Source organism: Charadrius vociferus, unplaced genomic scaffold (assembly GCF_000708025.1).
Source record: "Charadrius vociferus isolate BGI_N301 unplaced genomic scaffold, ASM70802v2 scaffold356, whole genome shotgun sequence".
Taxonomy (NCBI): domain Eukaryota; kingdom Metazoa; phylum Chordata; class Aves; order Charadriiformes; family Charadriidae; genus Charadrius; species Charadrius vociferus.
In genome coordinates, this window is record NW_009648717.1 from 1278467 (window position 1) to 1301640 (window position 23174).

Sequence of the window (23174 nt, forward strand, 5' to 3'; positions counted from 1 at the left end):
GGGCGGCGGGGACTGGTTGCTGTGGGGGCGGCCGCCCTGTGAGGCGCGCCGGGGCTTTGGCAACGTTATTGGTAAAAGTTCCGCCTGTTCTTTTTCGTGTTTTGCTTTGTTTTTCTAGACAGCAGCATTACATAAAGGCGTACGGAGAGAGCAGCTGCAAGATTACACGATGCAGATTAGAGATTACGTCGATTCAGCAGATTGTCCTGTGCATGTCTGAGAAAGATTACACCAGCAGAGTTAAGAATACCCGTTTGCTGTGGTAAGCTGTGGTTTAAGTACAACAAATTAACTCCATACAAAATTAAATGCAAAGGAAAAAAGAAAAAAGAAGCAAAAAAGCCCCAAGGTTAAGAAGGTGCTTTAAAATGGACAAAATAAAACAAAAACAAAAAAGAGATTGAAATTCAAGTTTTAACAGCCCTCTCCCGGCTGCTGTGGAATTGGCAGCAACCAGTTGTCACTGATCACTTGGTGTTGGCAGCAATCGCTTATGGCTGCCTGGATGACGCTTAGCTTAAAAAAATCAAAATCAGTATTCTGAGGACCAGTTACATTAGGTTCCTGGTGACCACCATGTAAAAGTAAATATCTAAACTCTTATGATACATATTTTTTAGTATCTCAAAATTATTTACATGGTACTGGTCTATTTTATTACATGTCCATGTGCTAAACTGTCTCCTTGTATGCCAGTTTGTAATATGGATTTTTTGAGTTCTGATTTTTGGACCTGAGATTACTGACATTTGAGAGCTGACATTCTGATGGACACTTTTTCTACCACTGAGATATGAATAAAAATTAATCATGCAGTGAGAACCCTTAAGTTGTATTACATTTCAGTTGATTTCTTAGAGAGTTTAGGGATGAAACCTGGGACTGAAAGTGCCAGAGAAGAAATCAATAAACACACAGAATGAAAGAACAGTGTTGTGGGTTGGGTTTGGTTTTGTTTTTTTTTTCCCAAGCTTGATTTTTTTAAATGCAAGTGTCTACTGAAATTTATTAATACCCCTATAAGGGCTCACAAGCTCTAGACTGGAATCTCTTATCTCAAAATTACAAATATGTAGTATGACTATAGTAGTTATATTTGGCAGAAGCCTCAACTGAAATGTAGCATTGCTAGCTTTTGTATGAATATCTCATACAGTAGGACTGGGGTTTCAGATGGGAATTTGCAGTTGGTTGCAAATCACTTAAGAAATTTTAGGAATGGAAAGTTTTCCCTTAAGTTTACTGTAATGTCTCAAATTGTGATTTCAACATCATGACAACAGTTTTACCAGCTATTTTAGTATATAACTAATCCTAGACATACTTCAGTGGATAAAATCAAAATGTAAAGCTGAAGTTTTGCTGTAGGCATTCCTAAGACAAGAGGACTCAGTCATTTGTCGTCATTTCAGAAAACTGTAATGGGAAGAATTTTGAACAACTGTGTTAAAAAAAATCATCTGTCAATCAGAAGCATGTTGAGACTTGTGAGCTATTTGGCATCTGCCTTTGCTTCTGTCTTTTGTTAGAGTTCTTGGGGTGGCTATCCCATCTTAAAATAAACTTTCAGTGTGTAAATTTGAGTAACACTTTGTCCTTATACAAATTTGTGGTAGTATCTCACCTTGAATCTCCATTTGTTTCCAGCAGTTTGATGATTTTGTCTAACAGCTGATGATTTTCTGTGCTAAAGTCAGTTACGAGCTTCATATGGTAAGGGTCTTAGAAGTCATCACCTAGAAAAGAAAATAAACAGACTTCTTTTAACAAGACTCCAGTATAGTTCCTGGCTCTTGGAGAAAATAAGAGGCGCAGATGACTAACTACTAGATAGATAGCAAGGATACATTGCAGAAAGAAGTTTACGTTTGATTAGCCTACTAAACAGATAGTGCAATTTTTAAAATTTTTTCCCCTTCACTGTTTTCACAACACAAATATTTGAGCTCAGTGTTGGGACAGAATGAGATTTTACTTCTTTTGGGTTTTAAAAAAGAATACATAATGCAGTAAAATCTCATTCTTGAAGACAGCTGTGAGGTGCAACTTCATCTAAATGAACAAACAGTGAATATTTGAGATAGCCATGTGACCGAAATGATCCTCTTTAATTCAGGGGAGAGTTTGTATAGCGATTAATTTTAAGAATGTTTGGATAGCAAAGAACCATAAAACAAAACCCAAATCATTATTCAGTGCTTTCTTTTTATCTGCCTGTGCTCATTAAGACTCCCAGTTATCATCTTTTGGGGATACTGCATCTCATGGCTGCTTAGAATAGTTAGCCATTAAAAGTACACAAAAATAAGTGGCAGTAAGATTCTGTTTTAAATATATGGGGAGTAAAGCACACAGGTTCATTTAAAGACAAAACTAATGAGCTCACAAGACTTATTCCAGCCAGCCTCCAGTATGGCCAGATATTAACACATATTTTTTGCTGAAGAGCTGAACCCATTGCAGTTTGGTGTCCAAGCCCTCAATTTGTCCAGAAATCCAATAGCAGTTCCCCCCAAAAGAAAAAACTGTATTCTTACCCCTACTAGTTTAGTGCCCAAAAAGCATAAGGGTGTGTAAATTTTCTTGTGTGGCTCACTTTAATTTGTGGTTTCTCTGCTACAGAGTAGTAACCCAGTATTTCCACCACATTTGCAGCATTCAGTGTAACACACACGTAGACATAGAGTTCATGCTTCATTCAGCAAAGCACTCGAACATGCTTTAACTTAGTGATTTAGGATATGATTAACTCTAAACATGTGATTTAAATCCTTTCATAAACTGAAGCCCTTGTTAACAGATTCAGGCTACAAAAATAAAGATGCACAGTACTTTTAAGTAATTGAAGAGGCTGAAATAGTATTGGTATATATCAGTATACACAGGTGACCTAACTTTAATGTATAAACTGTAATCTTTCAAACAATGTATGGTTGTTAATATCAGTTTAGATGACAAAGATGTGAGGAAAAGGGTAGAACTGATCTGAAGTTTTTTTTTTTCAACAAGCTGGCATGGAGCAAAATAGGCTGTATTTTAAATTTCAGTTTAAAATACTCTTGATACACAAAGTAATCTTTCATGAACTCCCAAGATAAACATTTGAGCATTCATAGAACAGGATTCTTAAGTTTCTGTGAGCACAGGCTACAGCTGTGTCTTAAAACGCGACACTGAGTTTGGAAAGTGTTAGGCAGATGCACAAATGATCTCTTCTGTTTCAAGTACCAGTTCTGTGCACAGATGTAAGCAAGTTAGAATTGAGTTTAGCAACAATTTCTGCTATAGCATTTAATTTCCTTTACACAGTATCAGCTTACTTTTCTAATGAGATAGAGAGTCCAATTTATTCTTTTTAGGACACCAATACATACTTAAACTTCTGTTCAGAGTACAACAAACATCCCAGAGAAAAACGTTTACATGTAAATACATGGCTACCTAATGATTTGCTTTTCAGTCTTTTTTTTTTAAAAAAAAGACAGACACAGCTGTGAACACTGTCAACAATCTCTTTTGAAAGTGATCTTTAGACCCAAATTGTGATACTTATTATCAGAACTTAAAGAATAGAATTATGTGTGTACGCATACACCCTCTTAGATTAAGCAGTATTTTCACCCCCTTTCTTTGCCACCCCGTTTCCTTGAATATGCAGGCAACAAAGTTTGAAAATAATTAGTAGTCCCATAGCCTTCTTCAAACTCTCTTGTTCTGTGCAGTCTTCTTATAAACAGTTTGTAGTACATGTAACAATTTAGTCCTAGTCCAAACAGCTCATGAGGTGCATAGCACATCTATTTAACACACGGATGCAGGAGAAAACTGTCAGCTTTCTCCAAGGAATCTTCTGCTGGATCATTGGATTTAAGCATCGCCTGAAAAGGTTCAACTTACACCAGTAGCAGCACCAGAGAGATAGTGAGATGCATACCAGCCATAAGATGAAGGACAGGATATGCGAGATCTCCTTTTTGCAGTAGCAAAATCAAGTTATTTTGCCTGTTCAAGGACCCATATCCTAATTAAATCTGGAAAAGGAGCTGGTCTGAAATTTATGTTATATATCCTATTTATATTTTGTGTTATGAGAGTTATTGGATACTATACAATTTTGTGGCACATGCTGAGAAAAGGGAAAATAAATTAAAAAGGACTGCTTCCTCCAATAAAATAAAATTTTAAATCAGATTTTTGACTCCTGCATATTATATTTTTATGGTGCAATATATACATACACTACATTACGTGAATGTTTTGAATTCAGCAATAAATTGTGGTACTGGTAACCTTAGAAAAATAAGCATGTGATTCTGTGAGCATAACGGGGTGTTACCCTATTGAGTACTTGGCCTCTGTGTGCATGTTTGTCTTTGTTGTAACCTCACCCGCATTGCACTATACTTAAATTTGAAGCCTTTTTAACAGCACATACAGAATCCAGATCTTGACTGCTAAAAGTAACCGTCTCTAGGATGATTTATGTCTTTTAAAACCAGGATTCTAGTTCTGAAGCAAATCATGTTGTTTGTGTTTTTTGTGCCACATGCTATGTTAATTGTAGTTGGTTGTGTACACAAAGCAAGGAAAGTTGGGTATCTGTGAGACAGCCCAAGAGGACAGCCTCTGGGTGGGGACCTTGTTGTTACAGCCCAGTATCACAGGGAACTGCCATTTCAGATTTTCTTGTATGGACGGGACTTAAAGAGCTAGAGAAGCCATTTGAGGTTCTGTCTGCTCATACAGTAAGTACAAATGCACTATACCTTTTGAAATGGGCCTCTACAGAAAGTTGCCTATCTAGTACTAAAAGCTGAAGTACAGGCAATTATTTCTGGTAAAGCTGATAATTTATTTTATTTGATTATTTAATGGGAAAAAATCTCTCTCCAATATAGGACAGTTTGCTTAAATATTTACTTTACGTACACGTTAAAGTATAATTAAGAAAAAGAGAGCAAACATTAAAAAATAAGATCTATCATGTTAGGCTTTATCCACTAAGCTATTTGGTACAATAAAACTTGACTATACCTTGCAAGAAAACAGAATATAGCTATGTTAGATGTTTATAGGGTTGGCACGTCTACAGAATAAGTTTCTCTTTAGCAATGTCAAGTGAAGATTGGTTTCGATCCAGGCAGAGAGTTTCTATTCCATATTTTAAAAATAATTGTATAAGTCTTGACCTTGCTGAGTTCTCTAAATTCACGGCCTATGTTACTAATTTCACCTGACATCCAGGCATGAGAAACTCAAGTGAAACACACACATTCTCTCTGAGAAATTACAAATTGGGAAGTTCATGTTTGTGAAATGCAAGAATCGCACCACCAAGATCTTCCCTGACTGAATAATTATTAGTCTGAGGACTGGTTCAATTGTATGCACTGACTGTCAAGGTGAAAACGTCAATTTAATTTGCTAGCCAGAAAGAGTAATTTACATTGCCTAAAAGCATCAGGTATTACAATACTGAATAAGCATGGCAGTTTGAAGAAAATATTCATTGTTTAAATGTGCTTTAGTGTGAATTTAGTTTTACTCTGTAGTATTGCCCTTAGGAGTTCACTGAACTTGATGGTACAGTGGAATGTTTGCTACTAACTGTGAAGTAATGGAACTTACATACAATATAGCAGGATTACTGTCAAAGTACAACAAACATCTTAGCAGCAACACTGAAAGATTCCAATAGCTATTTCTTCAGTGAAAAAAGTCACCGGGATTAAAAATGATATGCTAAATTTACATGTTTATCTTTAGGTGCTGTTTCAGAAGAATAGCCTTTGATCAAGAATAAGAATTGTTGTCGGAATAATATGCGAACAGGTAATTTCTTCCAATTTACTTGGATGTGCATACATATATAACTAGAATTCATTAAAATTGCATTAATTTTGACAGCTGCCATTGGGATTACCACAACTGCTCCCTAGGGCTGTCTTCACTTACTAGTCAGCAAACTAGAGTCCACCAGGCAGTGGTACAAATTCTCTTATGGAGATGTTTGCTTTGATCAGTCCTAATATTTCACAGTTTGTGATTGATTAGCATATAGTCCAAAGTTGCTTGTAAGTGAGGAAGCATGCATCAGCCTCTTTATCTTCTGTCAACATTTCCCACTCCTCCCCCTTCCCTTTTTCCTTTTAGCAGACTTCAGGATTAGACAGTCTGTAGTATTTTAGCCTCTGGACTAGGCAAGACAGCTGAGTCAACATGTGAGTTATCAAGGCTGGCTTGGTTCTTTGGGGGTTAAGGTGGTGTTGAGCCTTTATTTGTTTTTCTTTTTAATAGATAGGACAGCCAGGTTACAAAAGTTTAAATGCAAACAGACAAGATAGTTTAGGGACAGGTTTTTGTGCATGTCCTCAGAAAGAATAATTGAGAATCAGTGTATTTAGAGGCTGCTATTACCTCTGCCGGTTTTAAGTATTCACAGTCTAGCATTAGAAAGAACAATCTTGTTTCATTCCTCTTCTTCACTTCTCTCACCAAACCCCAGCTTTTTTTAAGAGTAACTTTTGTGTCCTACTTCTCTTTATTTAATCTCTCCCATAGAAGGATATATCAAAATACATATATATATTATGTAGAACGTATGTTGCTAGAGTTTGTACGGTTGTATTAATTGAAAAGCTAAGTCTTTTGTATCTTTTCTTAATTGCCTGTCGTCACTTGACTTGTTAAACTTCTCTATCTTGATTATGGTAGTCTGAATGTAGTATACATTTGACTTTCAAAGCATACAATTTGCATTTTTAGATTAATATAATGTATTGACTTACCTCATGAAAAATCATAACACATTCACAGATGCTAATGTAATTGGGTTTGGCTTGTATTGAACCCCTTCTGATTCTCCAGTATACTCTTTTGCATCATTGGCTATAAATTTAAAGGGATAAACTGTTGCTTTCATACTTTCCTGTCTATAAATACAGAGCGGTAGCTTTCAAATTTGATTCAAACTACTGCAATTCAGTAAAGTATGTATGGAATACAATGATACATATTTTTGTATTGTAGCAAAACCCGCTACTACTAATAATTAATAATTTTTTTTTTTTGGTAGTGTTAGAGCATCCTGAATTTTCTTTTGTTCTCTTTCATAATTCTGTCATCTACTTTATTACTTGGGTACTTTCAATAAGTAGTAGCAAAGTATTAATACACAAAACAGAATTCATGAAAAGCACAATTAGATGGAAAATGGGGCACCTGATCTACATGGACATAGAGGTTTCTTCAAATGTCTCATTACTGGTAAAATTAAGGTTACCATTTTTCCCTTAGCCCTGGGAAGAAGTCTAGCTCTAGGAAGAAATAGCCTACAGAGAAATTGTCTGTAATTACAATCAAAAAGGTTTCAAAGGCTTCTAGGCACTTTTTGTTCTCTCTCCCCACCTCTCTCACTTTTCTCTAATAGGCCTGAGACAGTGTCTGAGGTATTTTGCCAGAACAGAAATGTCTAGTTGGGCTGCAGAGCTGGCCCTTAATACACAGATCACACCACAACAGTGAGAGAATCATTCTCCCAAATGTTCCGAGACCTGAATGACTTGAGGCATTTAGTTTTCTTCAGTACTCTACCACTATGCTGGTGTGAGACAGGTCTATTTCTGCATAAAGTTGAAGAAAAGAAATAGAACTGTAAGGCAGGATTTTAAGGAGGTTAACAAGTTCTCATTAATTCTCATGAGAATTTCTTTGAAGGCTTTCCATGAGCTGTCTAAAGGGATTTTTCTGTGGGGCCTACCTTGTATCATCTCGCTTTTCCATCTGGTAGAATTTCAACAACACCTAACTCCCTCAGATGCTTAATAAAGTTGAGAGCAAGTCAAAGTTGAGAGTTTTGCTTCTCCTCTCTTGATTCTTATAATTGTATAGCTATTCTGATATATATTCATGTTCATGTATTCATATCCTCTTTTCATTTAAGGAAGGATGTAGCCTTCAATTTCATTACACTGTCACTAAAGTTCCACTGTCATGTTTGAATAGAGTAAAATAAAATAATTTGTGGTTCTTGTTTAAAAACCTGCTTGTTTTTTTCTATTACCATTTTATTCCTATTGCAATTATACTGTGAAATAATTGAAAAAATCCTTTAATAGTGAACTTGCAGTAAACGAATTGCCAGTAGACAAGCACAGAAAGCTTCAGAGTTAAAATAAATTTCTATTTGTCTTCTAACAAGGTAGGGCAGAACACACATATCTGTTATGCCACATCCTGAGCCAATGCAACAAGGTCAAACATGAACAATCTTTCCAGCCTTACCTCCCCCACTCCTCCAGCTCCCTAATATATCTGCACACATGCAAAAATCTCCAGTTACCATTTGGATGCTAGCACTTTGATAACATGAAACTGAATTCCTGTTGAGCTCTGTGGTATAACTGCCATCGTCTTAAAACAATATAATATAAAACTCACACTCCTACACTAGTATGCCATCAGAGAAATAGAAGAACGCATGAAAAGATGGGACAGTGGAATTACTAGAGATGGTCTAGGGGACAGCAGGATGCACAACGCTTTTGTTGCACAGGGTTAGAAGTACCTAAGCTTTTCTGCTACTCTTAGAAAAGTCAGGTTTATTTTATATACAAAGTATAGACGCTCCCTCTGGGGCAGAAGGTCTTGTGGCCATACTTCTGCCCTTTTTTCTGCAGGAATAAAGGGGAAGCCAACTCTCTTTCCTGAAGGACAAATACAATAACAAAAATCTTGATTCCTCTTAAACAACTCTGTATTTTCTAGAGAAAATGTCTTCTATACATAAATAATGAGACAGCAGAATTCTTATTTTCAGAACTTCTGGGAGAAATAACAGCAAAAACAACACCTAAAGTGTGAGGTAACACATGATTCTCACTCTTGTGATGTCAGAAAACTGCTCTATTTTTCTTTTGATTGAGATATTGTGCTTTCATAACATTGAAAAAATATATTTATAAAAAATATATATGCATGTATATAAAATGAGTTACTGATGCATTAAATGTATCATAAGTATATGCAGTTCAACTTCCAAATTTAGACTCCTTTCAAACAGAGTGAAATGGTACAGTTAAATAATCTATTTAAGCATAAAATGGACAACTGCTGCTATGAGTGCCAACATTAGTATCCTGTATTTGAGGTTTTATTACAATGCCTAATTGTGTTTAAAACACTAACAATTCATATAAGAAGCCTATTGAGTTAGAAAAAAGGCTTTTTGAGATCTGTGGAAATTACATTTTAAGAGGCAGTCTTCTACTTAAGTGATGCCTTCATAGGCTAGCTCCTCCATTAGTTGTTAAAAATTGGGGTGAGAAAACTTGGTGGTGTCCAACTGCACTGTGATTCAGCTTTTAATACAGCCTGAAGCAGTATCACAATGTCCTGGTCCACACCTGAGACTATTCTGCATTTATCTGCACTGACTCCAATTCTCTCACAGAAGCTAGTTAATCTAAGGATAGTTTGTGCTGCTGGGACAGGACAAACCAGACTTCATACAGGTCATCATGAGCATCACTGTACTCAGTACAGTTTGTAGTCAGGAAAGGCAAATGAAGTAACAGAATTCAAAAGTTACTCTCTCCACAAGAGAATTTTACATTTATTCATATAATTTAGGTGCTTCACATCTGATACGGTGATAATTTTGTGATCTTTTTGCATATCGTTACGTGAAACAATTCCGCAAGATAGATAGTGCTAAATGTTGCTGGCCTGGAAGGCAAGACTGATACCTTACTTGTTCATAGCGGGGTTTTGTTTGTGTGTGGTGGTTTGTTTTGGTGGGTTTTTGTGGTTGGGTTTTTTTGTGTTGTTTGTTTGTTTGTTTTAAGGAAGCCACCCCTACTCCCCAAAAGTATAATTGAGATCTCCTTTTATTGATGAAAATACACAAGTCTCTATTTTTCTCTGTGTTTGTTTTGGTCTTGTTTTTAAGATCATGAAGAACTCTGTGGCACCAGTTATGGATCTTTTTGTCTAAATGGAGGGATTTGTTATATGATTCCTACTGTATCCAGTCCATTCTGCAGGTCAGTGAAACTACAGTTTGTGTGTTTAAGTATTGGACACTAGCTGTGTAAAGACTATTTCTCCATTTTGCTTCTTTAAGAAATTACTGTTAAAACGTTGTATAAAAGAAAATACCTATTACCTATGACTGTTCCAAATTCAGTAATTCATGCTCAGACTACTTATCTAGCTTGCAGAGACATGACAATATGAGAGAAATAAACATGTACGCTTGTTTGACATGTGCAACAGTACTCAGTTACATATGCTGTATTTCCTCCCCTCATTACAACACAAAAAGGAACAAAATACCCTTTGCCTTACAGAATATAGACTGTAGCAAAGGCATTCAGAAAGGCTAAGTACATTCCCAGTTTTTCTTCCAGAGGAATTATACTGCAGAAATTCTTATAACATAAAATGGCATGATCTGAACAAAATGAGGAGGCACAAAAAGGAATTTAATCTTTTAAGGGGAAAAAAGAATGTAATTCAAGACTTACTGTGTTCTCCGAATGTCACTGAAATACTCAAAGGGCAGCTCTACAGTCACAGCCAAAGACTACTTGATAAAGAAACATCAAGGCAGCAAATAGAGATACTTCTTACACCATTCATTTATGGGACCATTCTTCTTTCTGAAGCTCATGTAGCACACTGGAAAAGAAGCACTTCCTGGTTTTGCATGTGGATACATTTCATGCATAAATATAACCCTATCCTTTTATTTTCTCATTTACCAAGACATAAGAAGGTCCTAAATTAAATTATAATTTTTCATGGTTCTGCATTTGCTAATTCTGAGTTATCATTCATCAAAATAAATTACGGTTAATTTAATGGGTTTACTTAACATAATAATAGGTGTTCAGAGACCTATTACATACACTTAAGGATATTACCTTTTTTCCTTTCATGGCAACTTCTGCTCTCTCTCCAATCTTGAGGTATAACTAATGATAACTGGATGAGACAGCTGAAGAAGGAAACAAAATCTTTTCTAAGATGCCTAATTAAAGTACTTCTTTCTTTTGTTTGGGACAGTTCAACTTAAACATTTAAACTCAAGCATGTAAACTCATCTAGGAAGTGACAATAGGCAATTTTGTGGTAAATGCTCATTGAAAAATATACACAGCATATCACTACCATTAAGCATATTGCCCAATGTCATCCGATGAATCGGATCCAGAAGTGAGGATAAAGCTCGGAAATGGTGTACGATGATGATTTATTCTAACTGCTAAACCTTGCAAGCTTATGCGATGTAAAATAAATACCACACACAAAAAAAGTAAAACACATTGAAATACACATTTTTTTTCTGAAAGAAACCTCATATGGTTGATATGAAAATACTTATATGAAAAAAGAATGGTTAGACTAAACAGCATCAGTTACACAGTTTCAAAGCACCCTCTCGACTATTGCTAGACTGTGTAATGAGGAAGGTGTATGCAGTGCAATAACTGTAAACACGAAGTAACAAATACTCAGAACAATTCATTCTTCAGGAGCACAAGCTAGTCAGCAGAGATAATTTCTACTTTAAAAGCGCTCCAAATGAAGTCATTTGTAATTCAGGTACTAGAGGATTTTATAATCTGCTGAAGCAGAAAAGTAACATCTTAAGAGCATTTCTGTTATACTCAGGCAATCTTATTGCATTTAAATTATCAAGTATTTTTCTTCCGTATCTAGTGGTTGATTATGAAGTTATATGGGTTTAAATAGAAGCATTCTATTTAAGCATGTCCTCATTCTAAGCATGTTCCTTAATCAGTCAGAGAAGGCTAATTATAGATGAGAAAGGTTTTGTTTACACACAGATATCTTAGTAATCAGCAGTGATGTGAATAGAAACAACAAAAAAAAATGCATCACTATTCAGCAGAATTCAGAAAAATATTTGGTGCTTTGGAACTACAAGACTAGCATCATCACACAGTTGCGCTAAGTTTCTTTGATGCAGGTTTCTGCCAAATCCCACCTAAAGCTTCCAAGTGTTCTCAGATGATCATCTCCCACCAACAGAAAAATCAAATCAGTTTTAGAATCAAAGGCTGGATGATCATTAGTACAGCATTGATTCAAAGGGGGAAAGGGAGCAAGAACAGATTAACAAACTGTAAAAATAATTTAAAACACATTTGCCTTAACATGCTACTTATTTACACAAATGTGTTGCGCTAAGCATAGTCCATCCAGATTACCTGATGCAACATCATTGGAAGTAATTTCACAATGTAATGAGGAAAATTGCATCATTCTCTAGAAATATGTATTTTGTACCATGCTAACAAATTAAGAGCCACTGTTTACTTTTGGAATTTCAGTTATTTTTACCATTCAGAAATGGATATATATACAAGGTAGAGATTTAATAGAAACAAAACATTAGTTGACCCTGTGCAACATTAGCAGATTTTAAATACAGTTGACTTGTGTTAAAACATGAAGTTGCTCAGCTGCCATCTTCTCTCATTCCTTTCCTAACAATGCGTTAATATTCTCAACAGCAAAAGGCACACCTGTCACCATAAACAAGATGAGCTTCAAACCCAGGAATGCTCAAATGTACTAAATAAACATGCAGAATGGAGAAGGATGGAAAAGCAGCTGCCTCAGGTGTATCATAAAACATGAGGCTGAAAGCTGTTTGCCTCAGCACCTCATGCACAGCTGTCCCACAATCATTAATTAATGCAGTGCAGAATTAAGTTAAGACCTTGTGTCTGAGGGGAAGCTCTGGTATTTCCATTTTGTCTTATACTTGGCAGATTTCTGAGTCTTCTTTCTGTATTTCAGACAAATACAGATGGCATAAGACCACACAAACAGCTCCTCTGCTTCTGAGGGCAGTACACACAGAAATTAAAAGTGAATGCTCTCCTTTTGAGGAAGGCATCATATTCTGCAGAGGGCAGTGTGTTCAGGCTAAGTACTGCAAGGGGCAGAGGCAGACCTTAGAAATCTCCACCCTAAAATTCCTGGGTATGGTTAAAAAATATCTCCACTTTCCCCTTCCTTTGCTTCTACCCTGATCCAATCTCTCCTCCACCTTTCCTATACTAATCCAATAAATCCCATGCAGATTCCTTCTGCCACTTTCTGTATACCCCATCCTTGTCTGGCTCTTTCTCTGAGATGGGTCACTCATTCTCTTTTTCAAATGTCCTCATGAGTGATATACTTGCTGTGCCATAAGCCTTCAGAATATACACACTGCAATTTGCCAGTTAAGGGCTTCCCAATCATCGGGGCTTTTCTGCTTTCTCTGCCTCCAAAACTATACTTTCGCTTATCCCAGGCTCTTCTGAAAAGAACGTGTCCAATTAGTATTTTTCAGTTCTGCTTTTAGCTTGAAAGGTAGGAACAAAAGTTAGAATACACACCTAAAGGATAGCAAAAAAAAAAAGATCAATAATTGAGATATATTTTTAATGGGACATAAAATATAAAATACAACTTTATCTTATGTGTTTGCAAAGTATTAGTGATCAGAATTAATATCATTGCCAGATATGGTACAGCTTGCCATATAAACACATAGCTGAGGGAGTTCTGGAGGAAATTCTTTCAACTTCTCTCCAGGAGTAGCATGGAGTTTCATACGTAGCATGAGTGTATATGAATACAGCTTCAGAGTAACTCCTCTGAACACAGAACTTTTTAAAAAGTTACTTAGGGCTTCCAGTTAACTTTGCCATTGCTTATTCACTTTGTCTTTAAATTCTTTTTCATACTTACTAGTTGCCCTTATAGTGTATGGATTAGGACAACTTTTAGGAGCCTGCTACAGACTAAAGATTATGGTGATTTTGAAGCTATCAGCCATGTAATCTGAATTGCACTGACGGGCAGGTAATTTTTCAGCTGTCTTTTTCTGCTTAGAGCTTTGTATTTACATGCAAGTAATTTTCATACCAAGAAGCATCCAGGTTTTTCCTGACTAAAGGAAGGAAAACTAAAGTCAAGATTCTTAGAGTATAATACTAAGCAATAGGAGTCTGTGTGCATATTTGACTCAAATCCTACTTCCATTTTTAAAGTCTGTCAGATACTTGCTTACAACGCCCACCTTAGAGTCTGGAAGAGAAAGAAACCTTACCTTCTTACCTAAATCAGACAGGCGGTAGATCACTTGTACTGTCTCATGAACTGCATCTGCAAACGAGACAGCAGAAATGCCGTGTGTTATTGGAGGGCTGTTATGATTATATTTTAGTTACTGATCGGACTGTAAAGGATCAACATAATTGTGGACCCACTGGTCATCTCCTGACATCTTATCCAATGCAGACTATTTCCTTCCACCTTGTATGGATGCTGATATGGGGAGTTTCGGTTAATATCAGATGTTGATAGATTCTGTGGGTTTCTTTACACATATTATGTTAGTGTTTTGTCTCCAGCATAACTCCTCTAGTAAGTTTATATACAACAGTTGAGGCTGGGTTTCATCTGACAAGAGGCGTGGGCGTGTGTGCATGCGTGTGCAGGCATCTAGGAAAGCAGAAATCTGGATGCTATCTGAAAATGGGAGACTCTAGTCTCACAGCTTTTTCTCAAACATTTGAAGGCTGTTGTCTCTCAACTCTGATTGAATTGGAAATTCTAATTTCTTAGAGGAGGAAAGACCTTTTTTCCATTTTAAAAATCAACTTTGGAATGCTACACAGTAGGACCACTTAAAGCCAACAGAGAGCAAGTGCTGAAACAGCAGGCTAACAGCACGCAGATGATGTTGTGCATCAGCAACACCTGGCCTAGTGACCACAAGACTTAACTAGTGTAACTCCTTCTTACTACAGCCTAGAAGCAGGCTTCTCTGTCTTTTGCACTCATTCATTCAAGTGCAGAAGCACAGTTGCCTGCCCTATTAACAACTGCAAGCGTGTTGTGCTTAACTTGTGCTCTACTTTTAGGCATCCGTTACAAGTACGATAAACCATGAGTTGCTACTGACTTTTAAGGCTGTGCATAGTAAGACCAACTACCTCTAGGAGACACTAAATAGATGCCATCAGTCGGGATTACGTTCATAGCCCACATGCTTGTTAGAGACTACTTTTCTGTCTTGCAGTCACTGTGTATGTAACTCCACTGAAATTATTAGAGCTCTGCTACTCCAACAGGATAAGCAGATCCTCTGAGTGACTTCCACTGCTAATTACTGAAGTCTGCTTAGTTTCTTCCCCACCAATTTTAGGAAAGGACTTACAGTAGAAACCTTTCGCTCTCTTGGTTGTCTGAAAGCCTCCGTTGTTTCTATATTTAACATAGTCCTTCACCTGTTTGTACATTAGCACTGATGACTTCATAAAAGCTTGCGCAAGCCAATAGTTGAACGTTTGGATTTTCAGAAATGCCCTAACTGTAGCAGAGCCTGTTGGTAGGGTCACCTTAGCTATAATTTTGTTTATTTAAATGTAACCAAAACATACCTCATTGCAATTTTCCTGTTTCTGTGAAAACCTCCATGATTTTTAGGTTATATGACAGCATTTTCTACATCACATTTCTCTAACCCTAACCTTTTACCTAATCCTATATGCAACTCTCTTCAGCACTAGGACAGTCTTTTCTCCCTCCTGCTTCATTTTTCTCATTAGGCTACTGACTTACTTCTTTACACTCATTCTCTAGAACTTTTCCATGAGCCTTAGTTTGATGCCAAGATCTATTTATTTTTTCTTCCTGGATCATTTTAGCCTTGCATTATTCTCCAGTTTTTATTGGTATTCAAGAATACTTCTATGAATTTTATATTCCATTTTCTATCCCTGTTATTCTGTTCAGCTCTCCAAAGCATTTCTCTCTCACTTGCTAGAGAACAATGCCCCACTCAAACTACACTTCTATTCTTAAAGTATTCTACAGTATTTCAGAAATAGGCCACTGAAATGCCACTATACTTGCAGTAAATATCTGGAACATTATCTTAAGCAATCAGAGCAGTCTGCCTACCCTTCCTTCTCGCAGGAGTCAAACAGAGTAACTTTGAAACCTCTGACATTGTCCTTAGTAAATGATGGCTGTTTGATCAGTTGCACGGCTTTAATATATGATGATAATTGAATCTTTTTTTCCTAGTGTCTAGAACTTCCATTTTATTTCCAAAGGCAAAAAATTAAAAGAAATGGTAGTAATTCTTTGTGCAATAGTTTAGACTAGTAGGTCTATGGAAAGCGGTCCATAACCTACAGACAGCAGTGCTGTGAGTCACATCAAGCATGTATGGTGGTATGCCCACAGTAATCCATTTGTCTTACTTAGATATGCTAGACATCTTTCTTTGCTGGCAGTTCCTCCCCACCCTGCCTTCTTATCCCTCATCTGAAACGGTACCTTGCAGCTGCCAATGGCAGTTGAGAACTTCAAGTATGTTACGGAGTTCAGCCCAGTTTTCTCAGCTGGAGCCTGAAATTGCTTATGTCACAGATTATTATGACTTCAGTGCCAGAAATAGCAAGAAGGAGCAAGATCTTTAGTAATACAAATAGAGAGAAGCAAATTTGCATACATAAAAGATACATGCAGAATGTAGTTACTGAATGAAGTGCTTTCCATTTTCTGTAATGCAATAAATTCCTTAAGAAAACTAAGCAGCATAAGTGCAAAATATAAGACAAATGAAGATTAGTTTAGCTTCATCCTATCTATTTTTGACTCAATATGAATTACTAAGCCATTCGTTTTATTTATTTTTAATAAAACATCATACCATTTTATCATGGTAAAATACCGTATTCATTTTAATCCTTTCTTCAGAAGATGTTTTCAGAAGCTCAATACATAAACTAAGCATAGTAGAGAAGGCTTTTACCTAGGTCTCTCCAACAGAGGGTCATTCACCAAGCATGTAACATGTTCTGGCATGAATTATTACACTGCATAAACTACTTTTGCAATTTAAGGTGTACTGTGTATCAATGGGTTCCCAGTTCCTTGATCTATTTAGCTGACAGTACTAGCTCTTTAACAAAGAAAGCTAGAAAGTTATATAAAAGGGGGAAAAGAAAGCATGACTACTGTCTGAGAACCAGGGGGATGACACAGTTAACACTAAAGAGGTGGATTTAATTAATTAAATCTGCCAGTGGAGGAGGCAGATTTAACTGCGAAGTACACCGTTGTGAAGTATATTGCTAATCCAATGAATATATTAAGAAAGATACAGTCTAATACATGAAAGCAGTATGGATCAGAATATAAACTCGATACCCAATATGCCCAATTCCCTTTGTTCCAGAAATATGAGGTGAGTGGAAATTCCATAAGAAAACTTGCTGTGAAGCAAATATAAACCTTGAATTATGCCATAACAAGTTCTCTCCCCACTTAAGACCAAAAGAAGCCTTTGTGTTTTTCATATTAGATGACAAGTTACCATCTAATCTGAATAAAACTTGGTTTCCCAGGTGTATTGAGAATTACACAGGAGCCCGTTGTGAGGAAGTTTTGCTGCCCAGCATCAAGTCCCAAACAAAAGGTGACCTGTTTGCAGCTTTCCTGGCTTCACTACTTCTTCTAGGAGTTATTGTAATTGGAGCATTCTACTTCCTTTGCAGGTAAAAGTGCTTCAGAGTGCTGAAGCTATTTTAATCAAGTAGAAATTTCTTCTGGTAATCACGTACTAATTATTTGAATGTAAAAGTATGTAATGAATTATCCATAAGGTTTGTATGGTTGGTTATTCAGCATAATTAATGTGGATGTCTCAACTTGTTGCTTGTAATATTTTACTCAATGTCTTTTCTAAGCTATTACTTATATTTGCTTTGTAAAGAATACACGTAGTACACCCACTTGTGAGAGATTTTACAGTCTACCTAGAGTTAGTGCTAACATTTTAAAACACTAGTCAACCTTTATGTTGCCCAAAGGCTGAGAAGTAGAAGCAAATTACCAAAGTCCTTAGGGATCAGAAACTGTTCCGCTGCACTGAATTGGCAACCAAACCAACTGGTGCCATCAACTCCCAATTCCTTTGCAGCTCCTGGTTTAAAAAGGAAAACTAAGGAAAGAATCAAATTCAAGAATCACCCCAGGTGGATTTTTATTAACTAACTAACATCTAGAACAAATCAGAGGGCTAACTCCTTTATCCAGGATGATCCATGCTTGAATAGCATGAAAACATCAGTGCTAGACAGTAAGTGCTGCAGGTTTGGTTTTAGTAGCATTTTAGGTGTATTAGGACTTTGAATGAAAACACATAAGCAGTTACTGGGATTAAGTCAACTATTTGATGCTGTACATATACCAGTACACTTACACCAAACCCAAACAAACTTACTGTCTTGCCTTACTCTCTGCATTTATGTACACAGGTTAACCTCCTTTGTCCCCTCTTGCTTTTAGAGTTCAGCACTTTTTGTCAGACCTCTTTTTGTCATGTACTGTTAACATGCCTTTATAAGGCAACTTTATGCCTTATATGCCTTTAAAAGGCAACTTACTAGCCCCGGTAATTCTTAGCCATCACAGACTTGCAGCCTCTTCCTGTTACTCCTATGCTGCATTTCTCCTTGGTTATGATAACCCAAGGTTCTTGCAATTCTGTTCTTTGCTCCCCCATAATCACATTGCCAAATCAACCTCTCTGATCAGTGCCTTTCAAAGAGCGACCTTTGGAATAGCTGGTCTAGTTTTACCTCAGCTGCTGTCATGGAAACCCACTGAATGTCAGTTTTTCCCATAGCTGAATGTATTTAGAAGAGATAGAGAGCGTTTGATAAAACAGAGTTTGTATCAAAAAAGCCTTGTTGTAGAGGATACCCACCACCTTAGTAATTTTAGTTAAATTAATCCTGTCTTCGGAGTGGAATGCCACAGCAGTTGTTAGGTAAAGAACACTTGCAGATTACTATGAAGTTATTAGAATAGAATACAGCTTTAACTAACTAAAGAAAAATTAATTCAAGTCTCATAGAGGTACGGGGAGTACTTTAAAAGTAAAGCTTGTCTCTGAGAAGAGAAAAAAAGTCTTCTGAGAGCAAAGAATTCAGAGAGTAATCTGTTAAAAGATCCCTTTCCTCTAGCATACAGTAAAATTAGGGGAAGGCTAGAGACAATCTACTGAGTTTTATTGTCAGAGCCTTGCATTGCAAAGTACAGAAGCTTAGAATAACAGCAATTACAGGTCTGTGCAAGTCTTTTATTAGACAGTTGGAAGATGAACCTCAGCTACTCTATTTCTTTATAGGAAATCAATTTACTCAAGCTTTACTTAACTGTCAGAACAAGTAGTAGGGCCTTTTTATTAGAGAAATAACAAGGGCAGCAATTCAGTCTTAGCATAGTTGCCCTTGAACCTACCTTACATACCAGACTAGCTTGGGAAATCTCATAAAATCATGATCAACTTATTTACTATAAAGAAAAGAACATAACTGTCTAAAAATTGTTTTGTCTTACCTTTATACTTCAGAGGTTGAGGTAGCACAATCATCTTCTGCTAGAGAACTCATCTATAAAAGAAACACTTTACATCTGAAAGTCCTTATCTCTTGACTGAAGTGACCAACATATAAGAGGAGTCTCAAGGGGATGCTTTCAACTACTCCCCTCTTTCCAGCTGTATAAACAAGGATTATTGCTAGCAGCTGTCATTAATTTTTTTTGTTTTTCCCAAATTTGATCTACCACCTCTACCATAACATTCTGGAAGAGGGTGGAACTGGGGCTTGTAAGGGTTAGCTGAGAGTTCGCATCATCCTTGACTTGTCCTCTCGACAGGAATATTACATTTAAAATGTTAAGAGAAATATTGTACTATCAAGTTTCCACTATTACACTTCATTAACAAATATGTTTCATCCAGAATCAGAAAGCAGAGAGTTTTTCCCCCCATATGGTGTGTTAGTACGCATTTCTATGGCTCTTTCAGCAGAGGATTCTAGTGCAGTTTTAGTATAAACAGTAATGCAATCTGGAGGGATGCAGAAGAGGAGATATTAATTGCAATTTAGGATACAGAAACTGAACCCATAAAATTGTACACCAAATCTTTTAGAATTTAAGAAATCAGTGCTCTATTTTCTTGTCCCTGTCATCATTTGTAACCCCCTTCCTTTCCCAGTTTTCTTCCTCTCAGGCTACTTAGGGAAGATTTCAGGATCAGGCATGTGCAAGCACATTTAATGCTCCCTACAAACAAATCCATTCAGCATACAAGGGTGGAGAGAAGGGATTTCATTGCTCTGCATATAAAACCAAATCATAAGTAACAGTGAAAGTAACCTATAAAAGAAAAGGGCTGCATAGGAAAAGCTCTGGGTGAACAGTGGGAAATAATTCTCCCTTTATATTTAGCTGAGTCATCACATTTTTATCAGATGAGGATTTATTTTTTCCAATCTGCCAACAATCTGCTGTTAAGCTAATTTCATGCTGTATTTGATTCTGCACTAGGGTTCATCAACATGGTATGGTTTGGGAAAGCAAACCTAAAAGGAGGAGGAGGAGAGGGAATCAAAAATAATGAAGACACAAACAGTATTTGAAATGGCTAGAGGGTGAGAATGATGGAAAGTAGAACAAAATAAAGATAGAGAGGAAAGGAAGTGAAGGTCTGAGTGAAAGGAACAGCAGAGAACAGAGGGACGGAAGAGGGAAAAGTGGTCAAGGACTGGTGACAAAAAAAAGCAGCTTAGAACTGGCAAAGATAAACAGTAGTCTAGGGTTAAACCTCCCACTGTCACTGGAACCTGAAGGAAAGGCTACTGTAGAGCTATCTTACTGAGTCTCAGGTTGATAGAATGTAATTATTTAGGTAGTAAAGTGAGTAGCTTTAATTTACTTTCCGAAGAAATGGTGAGGAATGTTGTTGCAAAGAAAAGATTCTGCTTTTATGTCTCCTCAGAATGAGTATTGTAAAACAATTTTATATCATGTTGTAGGAATTCATAACAACAGTACTGTCCACACCCAAAATTAATGTGAAAAAACAGTTCGGTACATTAGCTTCCTACATTATTTTATCAAGTTTTCTCCAGGAATGTGTTGTTTCATAGGCAATAAACATCGCTTCTCTGTCAAAGGGGGAATGCTGATCATTAAAGAGCATGCTCAACTCCGCTACATCCCTGTAAAAGCTCAGCACATAGAACCATTGCTATTTCTAACGACTGGGATTCACTAGAAGACGTGGCATCATGCCAACAATTGTATTTTAGCAAAGATAGTAAAATATTTACATTGTGAACGTAAAACTTCCATATATATAAAATCAGAGCTGTTTTTATGAGAGTGATTTGCCATTTAACAATGAAAAAATGTGTTGTATTGGAGTAGGCTTCTGTGTGACTTTAGGCTCAAGAGCTGCATAACCTGTTAGCAGAGCAGAGCATATGATGGTAGAGCAAATCCAGATCTAGCCGCTCTCTATCTTGAAACAAACACACACCCCCTCTGGCAACAAAAGTAGATAAAGCCTATTGTTTTGACCTGGGGAAAACAGAAAAGTATGCAAAACTCCTTGCTATTACATTGTTACTGAGGTAACAAATGGCATGTTTTGCTACAAGCAAGTCACCTGTCAGTACAGGTCCATCTGGCCCTTTTTCTCCAGAAACATATTGTACAAGGGTTACTGGAAAGAAGAATAAGAAAGGTAGCTGGTTTGTATAGATTTCACATAAGCCAGCTTTTATTTAAAAACAATATAGAGGCCTGAACGCCACACACACAACTTAGAGGAACAGAGAAAACCATAGGGAAAACTAAAATAAATCTGCAATTAATTTCTATACTTTATTCTAAGTCCATGTTGAAATGCAAAATTACCTGTAAGGTAAGTGTATCTTGATGAACAGGAACTCAGCCAGCCAAAACAACAGGGCCTAGGAATAAAGCCATGTAAGCTGTCCAAGACAACAGACTTTGCGGAGGAGTTTTATCACCACAGGACACAAACTGGACAGAAAGGAGAATAGCTCATGACTCTTCTCAAGAGAGCAGATGTCTAATTACTATTAAAAGAAAGGGGAAGAGACAGCAAGAGATCAGCTCTATTTAAAAGATCTGTTTCTCCTCAAGAAAGTGTGGAAAATATCACAGTATTGACATTTCACTTCCAAATGCTGAGAGAGTTAATGATAAATTCAATGATTTTGTGGTATCTACTAATTGCTTAAATAAAGAGCTGAGAAATCAAACAGGAACATTAACTTCAGGAGCGAAGCCATGTAGTTCTGAGTGCTGTTTCTGCCTCTGATGCCTATTCTCCCTCAAATACATGCTTCTCAAAAATGCTGAGTATTAATTAGAAAGTAATTGCAGAAGATCCATGTAACTTTTTTTCAGTGGAAGCATCATTCAATTAATTTGTCTCTTCTCTGATAACTATTTTCACTCTGTGGGTTTTGTTGTTTTTTTTTTTCTTTTTCTCCCTGCTCCCTCTGTTTCTTCTGGTCAGGAAAGCTTCCATTCCAAGGACTAGTTCTTCAGAGTGTGGTGCCAACCTGGTTGAGACTACAAGCAGCAATGGCTGCAACAGTGAGTACATTTAAAGTTAAATGATTTGACTCCATAAGGAAGCCAGGGGAGGAAGTTCTCTTTAATTAAAAGCCTGTGTTTTATTTACTTTTCAGAAATAATAACTGAGTAAAGCATTAGAGCGGAAGAATGGTGGGAAGACATCATGCAGAGGAACCCTAAGAACACGGTAGTGATAGAGGATGACGTGGTAAGCAAGATGAGAGAAGAAAGTAGACTGAAATAGGAGGCTTGCTTATGTGTTGGAGAAGACTGCAGCTAAGACTGAAAAACAGCTGCACTTATTAGAGTTTCTGTATGTTTTTAAAGGTGTATCAAATTACACAGAAATCACTAGAATCACTGTAAATTGTTTGAATGTTGTGAGATTTTTTATGACAAGTCACTGTTTTCAATAATGCATAGATAGAAGCATGAGATAATTTTGATTTTTACTGCATGGGAATTAAGAAATAATCTTTTTTCCACTGTACAGGGAATATGAGATAATCATAGGGGGTTTAGCATGAGGTAATACTTTGAATTTTTGATAGGATTGCCCTTTTTCACAAGATTGCCCCAGAGGAGTTCAGGACTACCTTGATTCAATAGTTTCAAAATTTATACCTGTGATACATGTCCAGAATTGGGCTTGTTTCAGATACATT

The 23174-nt window shown here is 36.7% G+C and overlaps 1 protein-coding gene across 1 annotated transcript; it reads left to right on the plus strand.

The window, feature by feature from the left end:
• Positions 1-5822: 5822 nt before the first annotated feature.
• Positions 5823-22541, plus strand: NRG4 (neuregulin 4). The gene is made up of 4 exons (XM_009886711.1): positions 5823-5832; positions 9950-10043; positions 17448-17597; positions 22448-22541. The coding sequence occupies exons 1-4, from the start codon at positions 5823-5825 to the stop codon at positions 22539-22541; spliced, it is 348 nt and encodes a 115-aa protein (XP_009885013.1).
• Positions 22542-23174: the final 633 nt, after the last annotated feature.